General features: G+C 49.0%; 2 protein-coding genes and 1 long non-coding RNA gene across 3 annotated transcripts in view; 1 reads left to right on the plus strand and 2 right to left on the minus strand.

Annotated features, from left to right (window-relative positions):
- Positions 1 to 135: 135 nt before the first annotated feature.
- On the minus strand, positions 136 to 4,714 carry tbx2b (T-box transcription factor 2b). The gene is made up of 7 exons (XM_029000444.1): positions 4,218 to 4,714; positions 3,755 to 4,022; positions 3,112 to 3,258; positions 2,529 to 2,605; positions 2,286 to 2,428; positions 1,432 to 1,997; positions 136 to 1,182 (listed from the first exon to the last, which is right to left on the minus strand). Exons 1-7 carry the CDS (start codon positions 4,574 to 4,576, stop codon positions 793 to 795), a joined length of 1,950 nt encoding a protein of 649 aa, XP_028856277.1. The 5' UTR covers positions 4,577 to 4,714; the 3' UTR covers positions 136 to 792.
- A 595-nt stretch (positions 4,715 to 5,309) lies between these two features.
- Positions 5,310 to 8,161, plus strand: LOC114802042 (uncharacterized). The gene is made up of 2 exons (XR_003751675.1): positions 5,310 to 5,377; positions 7,962 to 8,161. It is a non-coding gene; the product is annotated as an uncharacterized LOC114802042 (long non-coding RNA).
- An 81-nt stretch (positions 8,162 to 8,242) lies between these two features.
- The window catches only part of bcas3 (BCAS3 microtubule associated cell migration factor), a 180,301-nt gene continuing 171,430 nt past the window's right edge, over positions 8,243 to 17,113 (minus strand). The window contains exon 24 of the mRNA XM_029000655.1: positions 8,243 to 9,402. Within this exon, the coding sequence (XP_028856488.1) occupies positions 9,254 to 9,402 (149 nt within the window). The 3' untranslated portion in view covers positions 8,243 to 9,253. The remainder of the gene's footprint in view (positions 9,403 to 17,113) is intronic.

Genomic DNA, 17,113 nt, shown 5'->3' on the forward strand with positions numbered 1-17,113 from the left:
TGTGGAGGAGGAACGTCACCTGAAGGTTCCAGAGTCCGGATCGGGCGGATGAAACAGCAAGTCACAGACAGAAACAGAAGTTCTGTTTCAGAACAAGCGCTAAATAGCTTCTCATTTAAAAATTGTGTGTGTGTGTGTGTGTGTATATATATATATATATATATATATATACACACACACACACACACGTTAAATGGAACCGAAAAAAGCAACGAGTTAAACTCTAGATATTATATACACGCCAATGTACAGCTTTGAATAAATTAATACCAATTTGCATATTATTGGATTCTCATAGCATATTTACAGAATTACGTTTCCTTTTTTTATTACATAAATAGTTTGGATAATCGTCCATCGGAGAGCCTATAAGAAAAATCAACCAAATAATGATGATAATTTTTTTGCCTTCCCATCCCTTTTGAAGCAGATCTTTTTTAATTTTCTTTCTTTCGTTAGAATCATTGTTCGGGCTCCAGATGTCCTGCTCTGGCAGGAACATCTCGAGGTCCAGCGGGTTCTGTCGTTTATTGGCAGGGAAGGGAGGAAGGGAAGCTCCTCCTGTCCTCGCCGTGGTGGACGTTCTACGTGGATACATGAAGTGTAGATTGTCTGCGCAGCGTCCTTCCCCGCGTGTCTGTTCAAGTTTTCTCCACTAGAACATCAAGCGTCTTCATCTTCTTCTTCTTTAATTCGGAATATAAAGTTCTACGCGTCCTTTTGGTTGTTTTCCGTATCGGTTTTTAAGAAACCCTGCTCCTCCAGGCCTCCAGAGTCCCGCTTCCTGAGGGGTCATTTGGGCGAGTCTCGGGTGGGGGACCCGTCCCTCTGGTTCTCCAGGCCGCTGACCAGTCTCTGTATGTTCTGCAGTTCGTTCATAGATTCCTTCGCGGAGCTCCGGCCGCCGCCCTTGTGGCCGTGGAGGTCGGGCGCCGGGCTGGCCTCCCTGCTGCCGGACTTGGAGGACTCCGACGAGGGGTTGAGGCCGGCGCCCAGGGGGATGGAGACGGGCAGCTGGTAGGGGTTGAAGCGCAGCCGGGGCCGGGAGCCGCTCAGGAACGGGTTCCTGGAGAGAGACGAGGCCGCGCTGCTGGCCGGGAGGGCGGACGCCGCCGCCGCCGCCGCCGCCATGTACGTGTACGGGTACGGGAAGAGTCCCCCGAACGTCGGCATCGGGATGCCCTGCCGAGGAGAAGCGGTTGTCAGTACAGCAAACACGACAAGAGCTACAGGAAGAAGAGCGTTTTAGGGGTGCTAGTAGCCTAGTGGGTAACTCACTCGCCTATGAACCAGAAGACCCAGGTTCAAATCCCGCTTACTAGCATTGTGTCTCCAGGGGGGACTGTCCCTGTAACTACTGGTTATAAGTCGCTCTGGATAAGGGGGTCTGGTAAATGCTGTAAATGTAAAACGTTTTAAATGTCGGGGTACCTGAGAGGCCAGCATGTGCTGGGACAGGTGGAAGGGGAAGGGGCTCGGCGTGCTCCCGCCCCCCTGGCCCTCCAGGCCGGCGGCCCCCGACACCGAGGCCAGCAGGTGGCCCATGCCCATGGCGGGGAAGGTCCCGGGCGCCATGGCGAACTGTCCGGGGTGGAAGAGCAGCGGCGGGTTGAAGAACTGCTGGCCGTGCAGGCCGGACAGCGCCAGGCCCTGCAGGTGTCCGGCGCTGAAGTGGGACGGGCTCTCCGTCTGCACCATCAGCGGGGAGAAGGCCTCCTTGCCGGCGGCCGGGGTCGCCCCGTCGGCGTCCTTCCTGGCCGCGTCCGCGTCCCTGCGGTGGCGGCCGTCCGGCTTCTCCTTCTCCGGGCCCCGGGGGCCGAACGCGGCGTCGCCGCGGCCCTTGGCGTCCGGGTGCTCGTCCTTCTGGTCCTTGGCGCGCTCCTCGGACCCGGGGCTGAACGGGGAGGAGCGCGTCTCGGGCGCGGGGCTGGCCGGCTCCGCGCAGCGCTCGTCGGGCGGCTCGAGTTCGTGCTCGCTGTCGGTGCAGGTCTTCTCGTCTGCGAATCACGACGTTGTCCGAGAAAACATTCAGGCAACGTTCCGTCAACGAAAGCAAACTTTCAACACGCTGCCGTCATCAGTGATGACGCAATAACACAAAAATAATTCGCTTTATAAACCTTTTATAGCTGTAAAGAAACGAATCACGACGTTGTGCGAAAAAAAACCTTCAGGCAACGTTCCGTCAACGAAACAAAACTTTAAATCAGTGATGACACAATAAAAAAAGCCATTTAAAGCCGTGAAGAAATGAATAACGACGCTAATAATAAGAGGGTATTTACCGCGGCTGCTCCGGAACCGCAGCGGGCTGGACGCGGGTCCGACGGTGGCGGCCTCGCTGGAGGACGCGTCCGAGTCCCCGGCGTCGCGGTCGCCTTTACACGGGTCCTCGTAGAGCCGCAGCGACGGCAGCGTCAGCTGCTTCCTGCGGGGGACATTGACACAGACCCGTCATCATCCTCATCTTTATTATTATTATTATTATTATTATTAATAATAACCCCACTGCGCATGCCTGCTTTTACCTCTTTTCTCTGCGCCCGTTGCCCGTGTCTCGGAATCCTTTGGCGAAGGGATTGTTGTCGATCTTCAGCTGCGTGATCTGCGAGCAGGGCGACAGTATATTAGAATCATATTCATACTTCCAATTATTAATGCTCCGTGACGGGGAGGGGATATTCAGCGGCACTAAAACTCGACTTTTGTTTCGACTTTTTCAATGCGAGCATGTGACGCGCGACATTTTTCCCGAAATCGTGATCGTTGCTGCGTGGATTTATTATTTTTTTTTCGAGGAATCCGCGAACGGACCAATCAGAGCGCTTGCAGGCCTCGACCGCTCTGCTGAGGTGTGTGTGTGCGTGTGTGTGTGTGTGTGTGTGTGTGTGTGTGTGTGTGAGACGTGCCTAAGTGCTGCTAATCGATTGTGACTCTCTTGCCGTAAACTTTACGATCGCGAGCACGGAGCTGCAGGCGCCATAAATCCACCATCAATTCATATCACGATCCCCACCGATTAAAAACAAAACGGAAAACGTGGAAGTGACGCGCTTCGTTGCTGTGTTCGTGGTGTTCGTGGTGTTAGTGGTGTTAGTGCGCAGCGGCCACCTTGTCGTTCTGGTAGGCGGTGACGGCGATGAAGTCGGTCTCGGGGAACACGTACGTCCGGAACGTGCTGTACGGCAGCTTCAGGATGTCGTTGGCGCGCACGATGTGGAAGCGCGGCTGGTACTTGTGCATCGAGTTCAGGATGGTCTGGTGGGACAAGAGCAACGAAATATTTATTCCCGCCACTCCCGCTTTAATCACCTCGAAATAAAGAAATAAGTAAAATCCCGAACACGTTCCGTTTATAATTAATCACACGCTTTTTCAGACCATCTACTGTCTAAAAATAAAAATGCGTCAGTTTTTTTATTTTGTACGATTTTTAGACGCTTCTGACGGTCACGTGACCGGTTATGAAATGCCCGGATGTGTGATTATGGCCTCTTCATAAAAAAAAAAAAAAGCCCACACATACACATTCAAACAGCGCAAAAAAAAAGGGCCGATCGCAGGCGCGATATGACGCACGCGCGCGCGCACGCACCGCGGAATAATGCGGGTAATCATGCGTGAAAAATAAATAAATAAATACATACATATTATTATTATTAATAATAATAAATAGCCAATAAGAGACGAGCAAAGGCGAAGCCGTCGCTACCGAGACGCCACGATAATAAGCGCGTCGCGGAATAAGACTCACGAAGCCGTGCTTGTCCGAGATGTTGTTGGTCAGCTTGAGCTTGTGGAACGCCACCGGCTTCGCCATCCACTGCTCGCCCGTGGCCGGGCTGTCCGGGTGGATGTACATGCGCTTGGGCATCTCGGGGTCCGCCTTGCCCGCCACCATCCAGCGCGAGTTGTGGAACTTGTAGCGACAGTCGTCGGCGGCCACGATGTCCATCAGCAGGATGTATTTGGCCTTTTTGTCCAGGCCGTTTATCCGGACTTTAAACGGGGGGAACATCCTCCTGGGAAAAAAAAAAAGCCAAGATCGTGGTCAATAACGCAGAAACGACGGGCTCAAAAAAGTTAAAATAAAGTGAAAAATAAAAAAAAACTCCCCATAATTCCAACTCGTAATAATAAGCAGGAATTACGGGCGTTTTTAAGTGTAGTACAGCACACATGAAAAAGATATTTTTTTTCTTGTCCCCCCTCCTCACCTGCCCGACTTGGTGATCACCATCTCGGTCCCCAGCTTGTGGAACTGGTCCCACAGATCCTTGGCCTCCAGCGTCACCTTCGGGTCGTCCTCCACCTCCTCCTCCGGCTCCAGGCTCTTGAGGCCGCGGAGATGCGCTGCCTGGTGGTGGTGGCTGAGCGCCGGGTGCAGCGCCGCCTCCGCGGCCCCGGCCAGGCTGTGCTCCGGGATGGGCTTGGTGAGCGCGCCGGGGGGGAGCGTCAGCGCCGGGAAGAAGGAGGGCTGCGCCGCCGCCAGGAAGGCGGACATGGGGAAGTCGGTGGGCCGGTGAGTGGGGAAGGGGTGATAAGCCATGGTCCCCGTGAAAACTGGATCTCTCATCGGTGCATCCAAAAAAAGAATAAAAATATCGAAGCGAAAAACAACGTGACGAGTCGGGAGTTGTTTTTTTTTTAATAAAAAAGAAAAATCGTCGTCGTTGTTCCGCGTATCCAGAAGCGCGTAAAAAATTTCGGACGGGACGGGAAATAACGCGCGGCTTCTCAGCTCCCGGTCTCCCCCCGGAACGTGCGGGGAACGCGGCCCGGTCCTCCCGGCAGTCGCCAGAAACGCGCCGTCACCATTCCAAGCCCGAGCCGGAGCCGAAGTGCCGGAGCCGAAGTGCCGAGCTCTTCCCCTCGCCGCTGCGCAACTCGGACTACCGCGGCCGTCCTCCCCGCTCCGCTCCCAGCACTAATGAACAGGCCCCCCTTGATTGCCGATTTTACGCTTTCCGGACCAATTGCGGCCCGGCGGAGGCGGGGTTTTCACGGCTCCGCTCCGGCCGAGGAGGTGTCGGGAGCATTAGCGGCACGAAAACATGTCAACAGAATCAAATATTAACCAATGACAGAGGAGCTCGGGAAATCCCTCCCCGTCGCCGGGCCAGCCTTCACTGCGTGGCCGGCGGAGGGAGCGCCTCGGTCGGCCGGGGCTTTTTATAACGGCCGGGAGGAGCTGCGGGTCCCGAGACCGAAGTCCAATCAAAACCCGCATCGTTCGACCGCCCGCTCGGGTTTCTTTCTTTCCTTCTTTTTTCTTTCTTTCTTTCTTTCTTTTTTTTTTTTTTTTTTACACTGAAAAAAGATGAAAATTAAATAGTGAAGACGAGCAGACCGGCGCTCGACCCGCGGCGGAGACACGGTGAGTTCCCCGCTCCGCTCCTTACTTTTCCCGGGACGGGAATCCCGCGCGTCCGCGTCTCTTCATTCTTATCGTCATCTTATCATTATACAGAAATACTAAATAAACGCAGAAACGCCCACCGGACCTGGATCTGCCGTGCGTGTGTGTGTGTGTGTGTGTGTTTGTGTTTTGTAGACTCCCCAGCATCTCCGCACCTGACAGCCAGGACGGGATGCGGGTTCGAACCCCCAACGTCTCACACGCGGTCCGAAATTAAAAACCGAACTCGCGGCTTCTGCGGCTTTCGCGCGTCTTGCCGACCAGGTCACGTGTTAAAGTTCGGTTCGGGTCACATGACGGGCCGGCGGAACCCGTGACGAACTCGGGTTTGAGTCTGTTAAGGAGCCGCTTGGCGCCAGTCGGCTGGCGGAGCGTCACTTGTCACTTCATATTTACTCTCCACCTCCCTTAAAAAAAAAAAACCCTCCCCGGGCTGCGAATTTCAGGTCTGGCGGGATAAATGCTGATAATAAAAAATATTAATAAAAATAAACAGATAAATAGGTGAAGAATGGGGAAACACACACGCGCGTCAGACGGAACACACAGTTCTTTACGGGACGCTTTTCTAACAGATTTCAGCAGTAGAAAAGTTTTAAAGTTTATATAGTTTATATAAGTTTATAAAGTTTATATACATATATACATATATACATATATATATGTGTGTGTGTGTGTGTATATATATATATATATGCAAATCTCTTTTTTACTGTTTTTTTTTTTCGCTTCTCTTTAAATAATTAAGGCGTCGCGATATTTTCCGATTCGATTTTAATTTCGGATGTAAAACCGAATCCCGGCCGCTGATTGGACGGACGAGAGAAGAAACACTTGTTGCTGCAGGGATGTCGGAGTACAAAAAAAATAAAGAAAAGGAACGAAAAGGACAGAAAAAGCAACGCGTTTTGTGCGATTTATCTTTTAAAATATTCCATCATCCGCAGCTGCTTTTTCATTTTAAAATCGTCATTTTTTTATTGATTGGACCGTAAAAGAAACGGAATTATGATGTAAAGTGATGGATTTAATTAACACGTAAACGTCAGTCAGATAAATTCGGAATGAAGTTTTAATCCCAGACGCTCTGCATCTGCGCCAGGAGCGTCTACATGCTGTGCAGCTATTCCGCGTTATAACGTCCCAAATACCGCGCGGGAAATATTCCAACGACTAAAAGAAGCAGAAAACAAATGACAAAGAACAGAGAATTATAACAATAATAAGAAAAAAAGTTTAGAGTTTAATATCTCGAGGTCCGGACGAACATCGGCGCCCCACCCTGCTCCACCCGCACGCCACGCCCTGCACCCAGTGGGTGTCCCGCCAGATATGAATCTGTTAATGAAGGCGAGGGGGGGTCTGACGCTCAGGTAACAGGTGGGGGCGCCAAAAGGTGCGCGCATCATCATCATCAGGCGCGGCGTCCTGTAATGGAGAGTAAAAGAACAGGACCATCTCATATTAACAAATAATCTCGTAATTATAACGTTACAGCCATCTCTTGCTTCAATTTTTATAAAATATACTTCGCTGGGAGTTCATGAGGCAAAAATCATTCGAAGATTTCCCGCTCCGAGGGTGTCGTGGTCCGGCAGGTGGGCTCGAACCCTCGCCATCATTTTAATACGCACTCACCGCGCGTTTTTAAACGACAGGGTCCACTCTCGTTTCACGCCGCTTTTATGACGTCACACAGTCTCCATAAATAACTGCATACACACGGCGATTAAAAGTCATTCCGCTCATTTAATTAACTAACGTAAAACTAACTTTCATTAAGCCCCGCGAATATTAAAATTCGTTACGCAAAGGAAAACTACACACACATATATATTAAAAAATTGAAAATATAATAATTTCAGTTCTACTTTTGATGTGGAGTATATATATTTTATCTTGGGTTCTGAAGTTTTAAAATAAGTAAAAAAAAAAAGTGTTCAGGGGAGTGTAACTAAATTTGTGCATTGTTGATTTGATACATACACACAGTACATACATATATACATATATACACACAAGCATGCATGTATGTGTATGTCTGTGTGTATGTATGTATGTGTGTGTGTGTATATATATATATATATATATATATATATATGTATGTGTGTGAGTGTGTGTGTGTGTGTGTGTGTGTGTGTGTATGTATGTATGTATAATTCATTTTTGATCGCCAGTTTTTAATTGCCGAGCGAAAAACAAGGGGAAAACGCAGCTTCCACGCAGCTCCGAAAAGCTGCCATGACCTCTGCTCTTATCTTCAGGACCGCAAATGAACTTTGACCTCCAGGGCGGCCGAGGTTCACACTCACTGCCAGCCGAACCAATGAGCGAATCAGATCAGCTTCTTTTCTTTTGTAGAAGTGAAACTCAACGCCCCGTTTTGAAAGATAATAATAACTATTATATTATTAATTTCTGTCTGTGTAAATAGTGCTTATTTTCATCTATGTCGTTATTCTAGAAACGTATGCATGTTGAGTGTGAGTGGTGGAGTGGTGGCCGTGTGGAGGATTATTATTGAACTCGGCTTTATTTCCAGGGGTCACCGCGAGCCGGGAGGGACGCAGGGCTGGCTGCAGTGCGACAAGGCCGAGCCACCAAACTCGGCCGATGCTGCTAAATACTCGTGTTCATATTTATCCATTATGAATTATGTAGCTCACGCACCTTCTCGCTCCATCCATCTTGTGACCTGCATCATGGTGGTGCTGTCAGCTATTAAAGGAAATGTTCCATAGAGTCACGTCCTCTGTGTGTTTCTTCATGGCTACTTAAAAATTAACGTTTTTTTCACACAAATCAGTTGAGCCACATGCAATATTTTTTTAAACGCAATTTCAAATTTATTTTAATTTCACCTAAATGAATAAAGCCCGTCTCGCTGCAATAGGGAGCAGATGATAACAACATGATCAACATGAAGGCTGAACACAAACTATATTTCCAAATCTGCTAAAAACGAAAGCAGAAAAAAAAAAACGACTGGCCAAGGTATGAAAGTTCATGATATTTCCAGTGGAAGACATGGTGGAGATGTGAGGCTGATATCCCGAGGATAAAACCTGTAATCACGATTCATACACACAAAACAAGTGCCCCACCCCGCCCCAACATTCGAAGCAAATTCATGCACAGTCATCATGAGGAATGCAGATCTTGTTCAACTTGGATCATGATAGTAAACTTGTCCATCATTTGATGGATTGGTGATGGCACTGGTGCAACATGCCAGTGTGTGTGTGTGTGTGTGTGTGTGTGTGTGAAGGGTCACCCGTCAGTACAACCTTCTCTCCCCCGACTGCATTCATGGAAGCCAACGATTGCAAATTCAATTGTCCCTCACGGATAAAAGCAACATGTCAACAGATCACAATCGAATAAAATTACACAGATACAAAAACAAAATTAATAAAACCGATGAAATGAAATCCACATGGCTCAAAGTTCAGTATGAGATGCAAACAAGTGGTGCTACATGCCATCAAGGAACATGATCCTTCTTTTTAAAAAATAGAAAGATTATATACATACAATAAAGCACAATTTATGAATTTCAAAACCTGAATGAACAAACAATGTATGTAACTTTTGTCAAAATATATATATAAAAAAAAACAACAAGAAAATGAATTCCCACAATGACAAGAGAGAAAAATATCGAAACACATCAGTGCCACCATGGCGCCCACTGGACAATTCAACATCTGCACTGCCAAACTCACGTCAGGTAAACAGCAACACACACACACACACACACACACACACACACACACACACACACACACACCCAGTGATGCGTACAGGTGGGAGATGGCGGTGCAGTCGGCTGGTCTAGGGGAAGCCCGTGGGGAAGAGGCTGAGCGGCTGGCTCTCGTTGGTGGGCAGGGGGGAGCGGTAGCCCTCGAAGTTGCGGGGAATGCTGCCGCTGGTGGAGCCCGAGCTGTTGCTGAGCGTCTCGATGCTCCCCTCCCTCTGGAGCTCTGAAACCAACACACAATCCCGTCAGCGTGCGGCGGAAGCGTCCGGAGGCACAGTTTCCCCATGTACGGGTTCACGCTAGCTGGTGGCACCTGAACCTGTGACCCGCGCCGATGCCACCGTAAAGAGATGATCCCATCAGACCTGTGCAGTTATAACACCCGGGAGCCCACACTTCACCTCATAACATGCGATTCTGGTGTAAACACAGAAAATCCTGCAGAACAAACCCATCAGAAGAGCATGAACGTGTAGAGCAGCTTTTAAACACCGGCGAGAGCTGTGTGACCTCATATTTTTTCTGCATTGAAACAATGAATATTTTCTGAATATTTTGCATCTAGAATTTTCCTGTAAATCGTTTCAGTGTGTTTCTCAGTGCCAGAGGTCTTTGGAAAAGTGTCCGGTTCACGCAGGGCGGTGCGTCGGAGTCCCGGAGTTTGTAGTGTCCTTAGGCGTGAGTGCGTGAGTGATCGGTGTGTCTGTGTGTGGCCGCGTCCCCGCCCTGCGCCCGCCGTCCCGGGATGGTGACACTGACTGGACTGGTTATGTAGAGTGGGCGAGCGAGCGAGCGAGAGAGTTTAGAGGAGAGCAGACAAAATATGGGAATTCGTGACCTTTCGGGGCGCCTGTCGTCGTCTGCCAGGGTTCGTGTAAAATGGAGGTACAATCCAGCTCATAAAGCGGCCGCCCGCTCGGAGGTGGTGCATCATCAGATGCCCCCGCAGGGGGAGGAGGAGGGTGCCAATGTGAAACAGACGTGCTAACCAGCTGCCCCTGCCCGGCACGGCCAAACGGCGCCTTATTAACGAATGATTAAGCATGGAGGATCCGTGCCCTGGATCCATTGAGTGGAAGCATCTGGGCCCATTTCTACCACCGCAACTATCGCAGAGAAATGGCCGCTGTTACACTTGGGTATCGTCACACGCCGCTTTTTTGGTACTGATCAATTTTTCCAAAACCAAAGAACGAGTTTTACTAGATGCTTGCTAGTGCCGGTAGTGCCATGCTCATCAATGAAAAGAATGAAATGGATGTGTGGTATGACGGTAGCTAGACATTAATATTGGTTTTGGACAAACATTTAACACTATATAAAACACAAGTAAATAAAGACAACCATTTAACCCCCGGCTGACTGGCCAAACTAAAGCCAACAGGAAGCGCCTCCTTTACGGCCTGAACCCCCTTTCCCACACACATCAACGTACCTGTTTTAAAAACTATATAGCGAGCTTTGCAAAATGTTTGATTTGCTTGTTTTAATAAACCATTAATAGACCTATTATAGCTAGTCTATAGCGCTGGCTGAATGTGAACTTTTTCTGTAATTGAGTGCATTGAGTCAGAACGCCACAGGCCGAGCAAGTAGTGCTGACATTAGGATCAATTCTCACCAGACTCAGCGCCGTTAGTAACACACATAAGTTGGAAGCTTGTGGAAGAAAAACTGAGTCCAGGTGACGCTCATGCTTACTGGTTACAGGAGTTTTGCAGTTGAATTAGAAATTAAGGTAATTAATATTATTTGAAATGTTCTTTTTCTTTGAGTTCATTGGCATTGAAAAATATACATTGAAATTATTTACAGCAAAATTGTAAAGGCAAAATATAATAATTATTTTTTTTATGGATGAGAAAATAAGGTAAAGGTTTTTCTTCCATAAAGCCGGACCTGCAACACGAACAGTCCGTCCCCTCAGCGTGTTTCGTCCACCAGATTCAGCAAGTGTTAGAGGTTCCCTGGTCGTCGTGTTCCAGTAAAAACGACCAGAAGTTCTACTGGAGGCCTGGAACAGCAGGACCCGGGGGCAAGTACAGGCCTCCTGAGGTGGGCCAACTCTGTAACTCTGACCTCTGCCTTCAGGGAAAGCATCGAAATAGGGGACCATGCGAGGTTCTGGCTCCGGAAAAAGACGCATAGCGCCGACAACTGTGAAAACGATTTTAACATCCGTATTCCAAATCGACAGTTGTCAGAGGTAAAATCTTGATTCTTTTTTGGTTGTTTTTGGTCTCGGCTGCGCAGATGTTCATGGGCGATGAACACACTGCAGATATTACATGCAATAAAATGCATCCCATAATAACTGCGTGCTAGACAGGCCGCGTGTGTGTAATATACCTGGTGTGCGTTGACATACATCAGACGCGAATCAGCCACAAGTCTTTACTTCTTGCACACACACACACACACACACACACACACACCCCTGATGGTTGTGTGCGGCTCATTAAGAGCCGAATCCGGACTGAACAGAGACGCAGCCACAGATCACAGACGCCCTCTGCAGGACTCGGACAAACAGTAAACAGCAGGTGCCAAGGGCAGCTGGGGTCAGGGGTCACGGCCCAGTGAAAAACAGTCCTGGCGTGAGATGGGGTGGGAGGAACGGGAGAGAATAAAAGGGTGACTGCAGTGTCACAGCAGGTTTGGGGTCACATGACCTCTGACCTGAGGTCGCTAGTGAGGGGAAGATGAGACAAAGTCCGTCATCTTGCTGGACACAGAACTGCAGTAAATAAAGCCCTGAAACACACACACACACACACACATTACGAAATTCAAATCGCTACGCACATATTTATTTTGGAGAAAAAATACAAAAGACAAAAATTAATAAAAAATGTAAAAAAATATTATTTTTGATTATTTTCATTTCAACCCGTAGATCAGACTCTCCTGTGCACATACCTCCGCTGTATAGTTGTAAACGCACAGAGAGCCACACACTGTGTGGTATTTATCAGCAGTAATCTGTAATGATATCACTTTCCTGGTGGTGGCTGCAGGCCGGCGGCCGAAGGCGGGTGGCGGCTGCAGCGTCACCTCGGCTCTCGGCTCCTCTCACCCGTCTATTCTAAAAGCCCTTAAGCTGCTAAACGGCCCAAAAGCCACGCGCTCCCCTCCACGCGGCCTAATCCTGCTCACCGCTGACCGAACACCAGACACTCGCGCCGCTGTTTTTGGAGCCTCTTGTTCTCTCGCAGGGGTGGAACGGAACTCTGGGTAAGTGAGCTGCGGACCTGCTTGCGGCCGGTTTGCTGACGGAACGTCTCTGGCCGCGTCTCCGAAGCCAGGAAAACCCCGGCTCTGGATGAAGAGGGGAGAGATATTTCATGACTGCGGCCGCAGTGATGGAAAAAAAAAGCGCTGACCAAAACTCAGAAAAAAGGCAGTTCTTTATCCTGATTCTAACAACGTCGCTGAATGAAAAAGTGATGCGAAATATCACAATGTCAATACCAATATATTACAATACTGCATGCATAACATGCGTCCTCAGTAATTCTCTGCGTTTTTATCATCCGAGCGCAGTTACTGCCATTCCAGCCTGAATAGGATTTGTATTACGATTTGTAGAAGCAATGATCGTATAAGCAAATGATTTGTTTAAGCATTTTCCTTCAGGATAAATAAAGTTTTCTGATTCTGATACATGGCCCTTTGGCTCTTTATTTCATTTATGTTTACTGAACATTGACAATGTAAGAAATCGGAAAAGCTTTATTTATCCCGGAGGAATTTTTAAAAAACATTTCAATATTTCAATAAAGCAAAATTGTATCGTAGAGTGTATCATAAAGGATAGATCAGGGGTCGGCAACCTGCGTACGGCTCATCCATCCGTACATTATACAAAATAAATAATAATTTAAGTGTATCATATTTTTATTCATATTTTTTTATTGTAGTTGGAAATGTAAAGATTATTGTGATCTTTTAACATTAGAATGTAATGTGTTTTTTTTTGCCACTGAATAAAAATGGCTGCGAGACCTCCAACTCAGCAGGGGGCATGCGGGACCTGGCGGCCAAGAAGAAACAGATAAACCAGCAACATGCTGCAATTCAAGTCCTTCGTATTGGTGATGCGCTACTGGGTTTTTTTGGACTGCTACACCTGGTTTTGTCCCCGGTTCCTGATCTCGCTTACGTACCCTGACCAAACCTCCCGAGCACCATTTTTCGGTACAGACTTTGCTTGTAGACTCTTGGCTGTCTCTGCCTCCCAAGTAGGCTACTGCAATGTTAACCCCCTTCCAACTACATTCAGCAACTTTTAACCCATCATCCAGCAGTGGGCGGCCATGACAGGTGCCCCGGGAGCAGTGTGTGGGGACGGTGCTTTGCTCAGTGGCACCTTGCTGGCTCACGGTTCGAACCGGCAAACTTCCGATTACAGGTCCACTTCCTTACCCGCTTTGCCCCCACTGCCCAACTGCTTGTACTTGTACATGCCTGCCAAACCGCCGTGCATTTCTAAAATTACACAGGCAACAGACTAGCCTAGTTCTTTTATAGTAGAATAAAAGTAGAAATGACATATGCAGTATTATCCTCATTTTATATGTCCTGGTGCTTTCTCTTCTGTGGAAATCAGTTTTTTTTTTTTTTAGATACCTCGATTATTGTTTAAAACCACGTTATTGATATTATGTAGGCTAGATGTTGCCAAGATGTGCCGAACTCTGCCACATGAAGGGCCCAGGCGCGATCAAAGCCCGGTCGGGGCTGTTAATCAGCGCCACCGTGCCTGGGTCAGAGATGAAAACAGGCCAGTAACCCGCGCCCGTGCCATACTTATCCCCTCTGATAGGTCCCCCCCCCCGTGTTTCAACTTTAATCTCACCGTGGCCCCAGCTGTCTCTGGTTAGCGCTCTCACGTCAGATTCCTCTCTGGGCCGCGCCGCCGCAGCCTCGCGAAGATAAACGGCGGAGCGCTCGATCTACAATCAGGCTTCATTAGAGCTGCAATCCACAATCAGAGCCTCCCTTGGACGCCCTGTCTTGGCCGGGGGAACACGATCCACCAGAGTCCTCCCTGCCGTCCAGCCACAAGGCTACACGGGGACGTGCCACCACCTTCATTTACGAACCGTGACAGCAGGGGGACTGGCCAGGTGACAGGAAAGACAAGAAAGACTAAATTGCAGGAGCAAACGTTTCGTCTCCTTCATCAGCGAGCATTACGTCTGTCTCTGGGAAAGTTCATCATGCATCTCTGACGCGTCATTCCTAGATCTCACCGGATCTCTGACGGAGCGCGATGATCCCGGGATCAGCGGGAAATCGGGCTGAACGAGGTGTCATCCTCTTTATAAAGTGGGCATTAGTCACACCCCGGCGGTGTGAGGAATTAGAGGGGCTTTACCCACCCGCCCAGCAACATGGAGGGATAAAGTGCAGGATGGACCCACTGGGAGAACCCTCTGTCCACTGTGTTCAAGCTATTTATAGGGTGTGTGTGTGTGTGTGTGTGTGTGTGTGTCCCTTTTTTGTCTGGAATTAGAGGAGGTGTCTGGACTGCAGACTGCAGGCTGTGCCAAACCAACAGGACTTTATCTGGGAATACAGGGAACAGCTCTCTTTAACACACACACACACACACACATACATTATCACATTAACCTTTATAGAGAGAGCAGACGGCACCAGCAGACCTTAGCAGAAATAAATGAACATATGTGCATGTTGCATGTATTTCTGCAAAGGTTGTTAATAAAAGTCCATACTTCACCCTGGTTTTTGTATCTTTGGGCGAGCGGGCAGGTAAAGGTGGCAGGGTCCTCGGTGCACCCGCCGCCGCCCGCTTCCAATTAGTCTAATGAAAACCTACTGCCCCCTTCTCATCTCCTCATTCCAGCTGCAGTCAGGGACTCAGCAGAGAGAAGAAGCAGGGCTTCCCTCCGTCTCTCATCGCTCTGTGTGTGTGTGTGTGTGTGTGTGTGTGTGTGTGTGTATGATGTATTAGACAACCACAATATTCATTTGGGGATTTTGAGAATGAAGGTCTCAGTAGGTTGGAGCTGCCAGGGTGTATTACTAAAGTCAGCGAGGGAAGAGTTCACACACACACACCTTTGTGGTTAATGCATTATGTCTGTGTAACAAACCTAACCCCAACTATACATCAGGGTCTCTCTCTCTCTCTCTCTCTCTCTCTCTCTCACACACCGATGAGATATTTTGCATTTAATTGGAGAAACTGATTGCCACTGTGCTGAACGAGGGCAGTGACCCCCCGACCTCTCTCTCTGTACACATACCTACTGTCACTCAATTTAAAATGTAATTACCGATCAGATCAGATAAGTCACATCGCCGCCCTTAAAAGCCCTGTATTACAGTCGGGGAAGGGAAATGACGGTGGCTCATCAAGCGCGGAGGCAGGCCTCCGTACCCAGCAGAGCCGGAACTGCGTTACAGCTGGAGTGGGAGACATTACGACTGAACCGAACGCGGAGCGTCCTTGTTCGGTGAAGAGCCGAGAACGACCTGAGCAAGGCTGTAAAAGAGATCATGTTCCTTCTGCCGAGGAGCATCGGTAACGGCAGCGAGCATTCAATCACACGCAAGTGACAATCACAATTCTAGAATACGTTTTATGTGTTCGGATTTATTGTATTATTGTATGCTCTCCATCAAGACCCAACCCAGATTTGCTGTATAAATGAAGTCGGATGAAGTTGGAAGACTTCGTTTTTTCCTATTTTGACTGATCATAGGCAATGCTTAAGGAAGTGAAATATAAAATATATCCGTAGGCAATATTTCAGATGCTGGATTCCTGAAAAAAAAAGGTTTTTATGTGTACAATATATGGTTAGGACCCACAAATATGATCTATTTTTGTGATGCACTAGCAGTGTTTGTGTAAGAGAGGCAGAGAGCGAGAGTGTAAAGAAGCAGGCAAGGGCAGGAAAAAATGGGCGGAGGGAGAAAAAAAAGAAAGAAAGTGATGAAGACGAGTGCGACGCCATCCCCTGCCCAGCGGCCACAGCAAGCGCGAGGCCATTAGAGCCATGAGCGTGACGGGGCAACACCGACAGCAGCACTCACCCCCCCTCTTCCTAGAAAGAGCCGAAGATCTGAAAAGATTCTCACGTCCCAGCAGCCACTGGGGCAGCTGTTAGGAGAGCGTGGCGTGTTTCAGCCGCCGCGGCCGGCAACCTCTCCATTATGTACACGATCTTTTATTCATGCGCCATCTTTTATTGATACACGTGCTTCCACACACTCAGACACACACACAGGACGAGCCAGAGTGTTCGAGATTAGACAGAAAAGGGACATCGACGCTAGAGGGGTCAGCCCCTGGAATTTACCATTTATCCATAATTCATGGCCTGGCTCAGATGTAAACAAGGTGAGCGATGACACAGCTCCCGGATCGAAGCGACGCGCTGGAAGCGGGGTCGGTGTCAAAAACCCACTGCCACCTCCCCGAGCTTTCGAACGCTTCCCACTTTTAAAGGGTCTCTTCCCCCGGCCTCGTCTAGACAACCTATAAGAGGGGCTGAGGCGCGTTTTAAAAGGCCGCTCCTCTCTGCCTGAATCCTGACAACTCTGCTGGGCTTCTCCCTTGAGCAAGCTTGTTAAGTTTCAGCCCCCCCCCCCCCCCCCCCCCCCCCCTCCCCCCCCCCCCAAAAAAGGGCTCACAGAATGTACGATGTACGATGTACAACTCGCCGTCGGTGGACGAGAGGGGACCGGACGGAGATAGGGCGGCATCTCCGAATGTGGGAACTCTACGGCGCGGTCTCGCACCGTCGGAGCGCATTACTCTCGAGCCCCTGCGTCCGCTGAACAGAGCCGGCCCGGCGCTGAATGGCCGAGGAAATAATGGCCGCGCCTCCCTTTCACACTCCGGCCTCTTTTCTCGGCGCCATACTTCTCAGGCTCGACTAATGTCACTTCCCTTTCAT

This window comes from Denticeps clupeoides, chromosome 13, assembly GCF_900700375.1.
Source record: "Denticeps clupeoides chromosome 13, fDenClu1.1, whole genome shotgun sequence".
Lineage (NCBI taxonomy): Eukaryota > Metazoa > Chordata > Actinopteri > Clupeiformes > Denticipitidae > Denticeps > Denticeps clupeoides.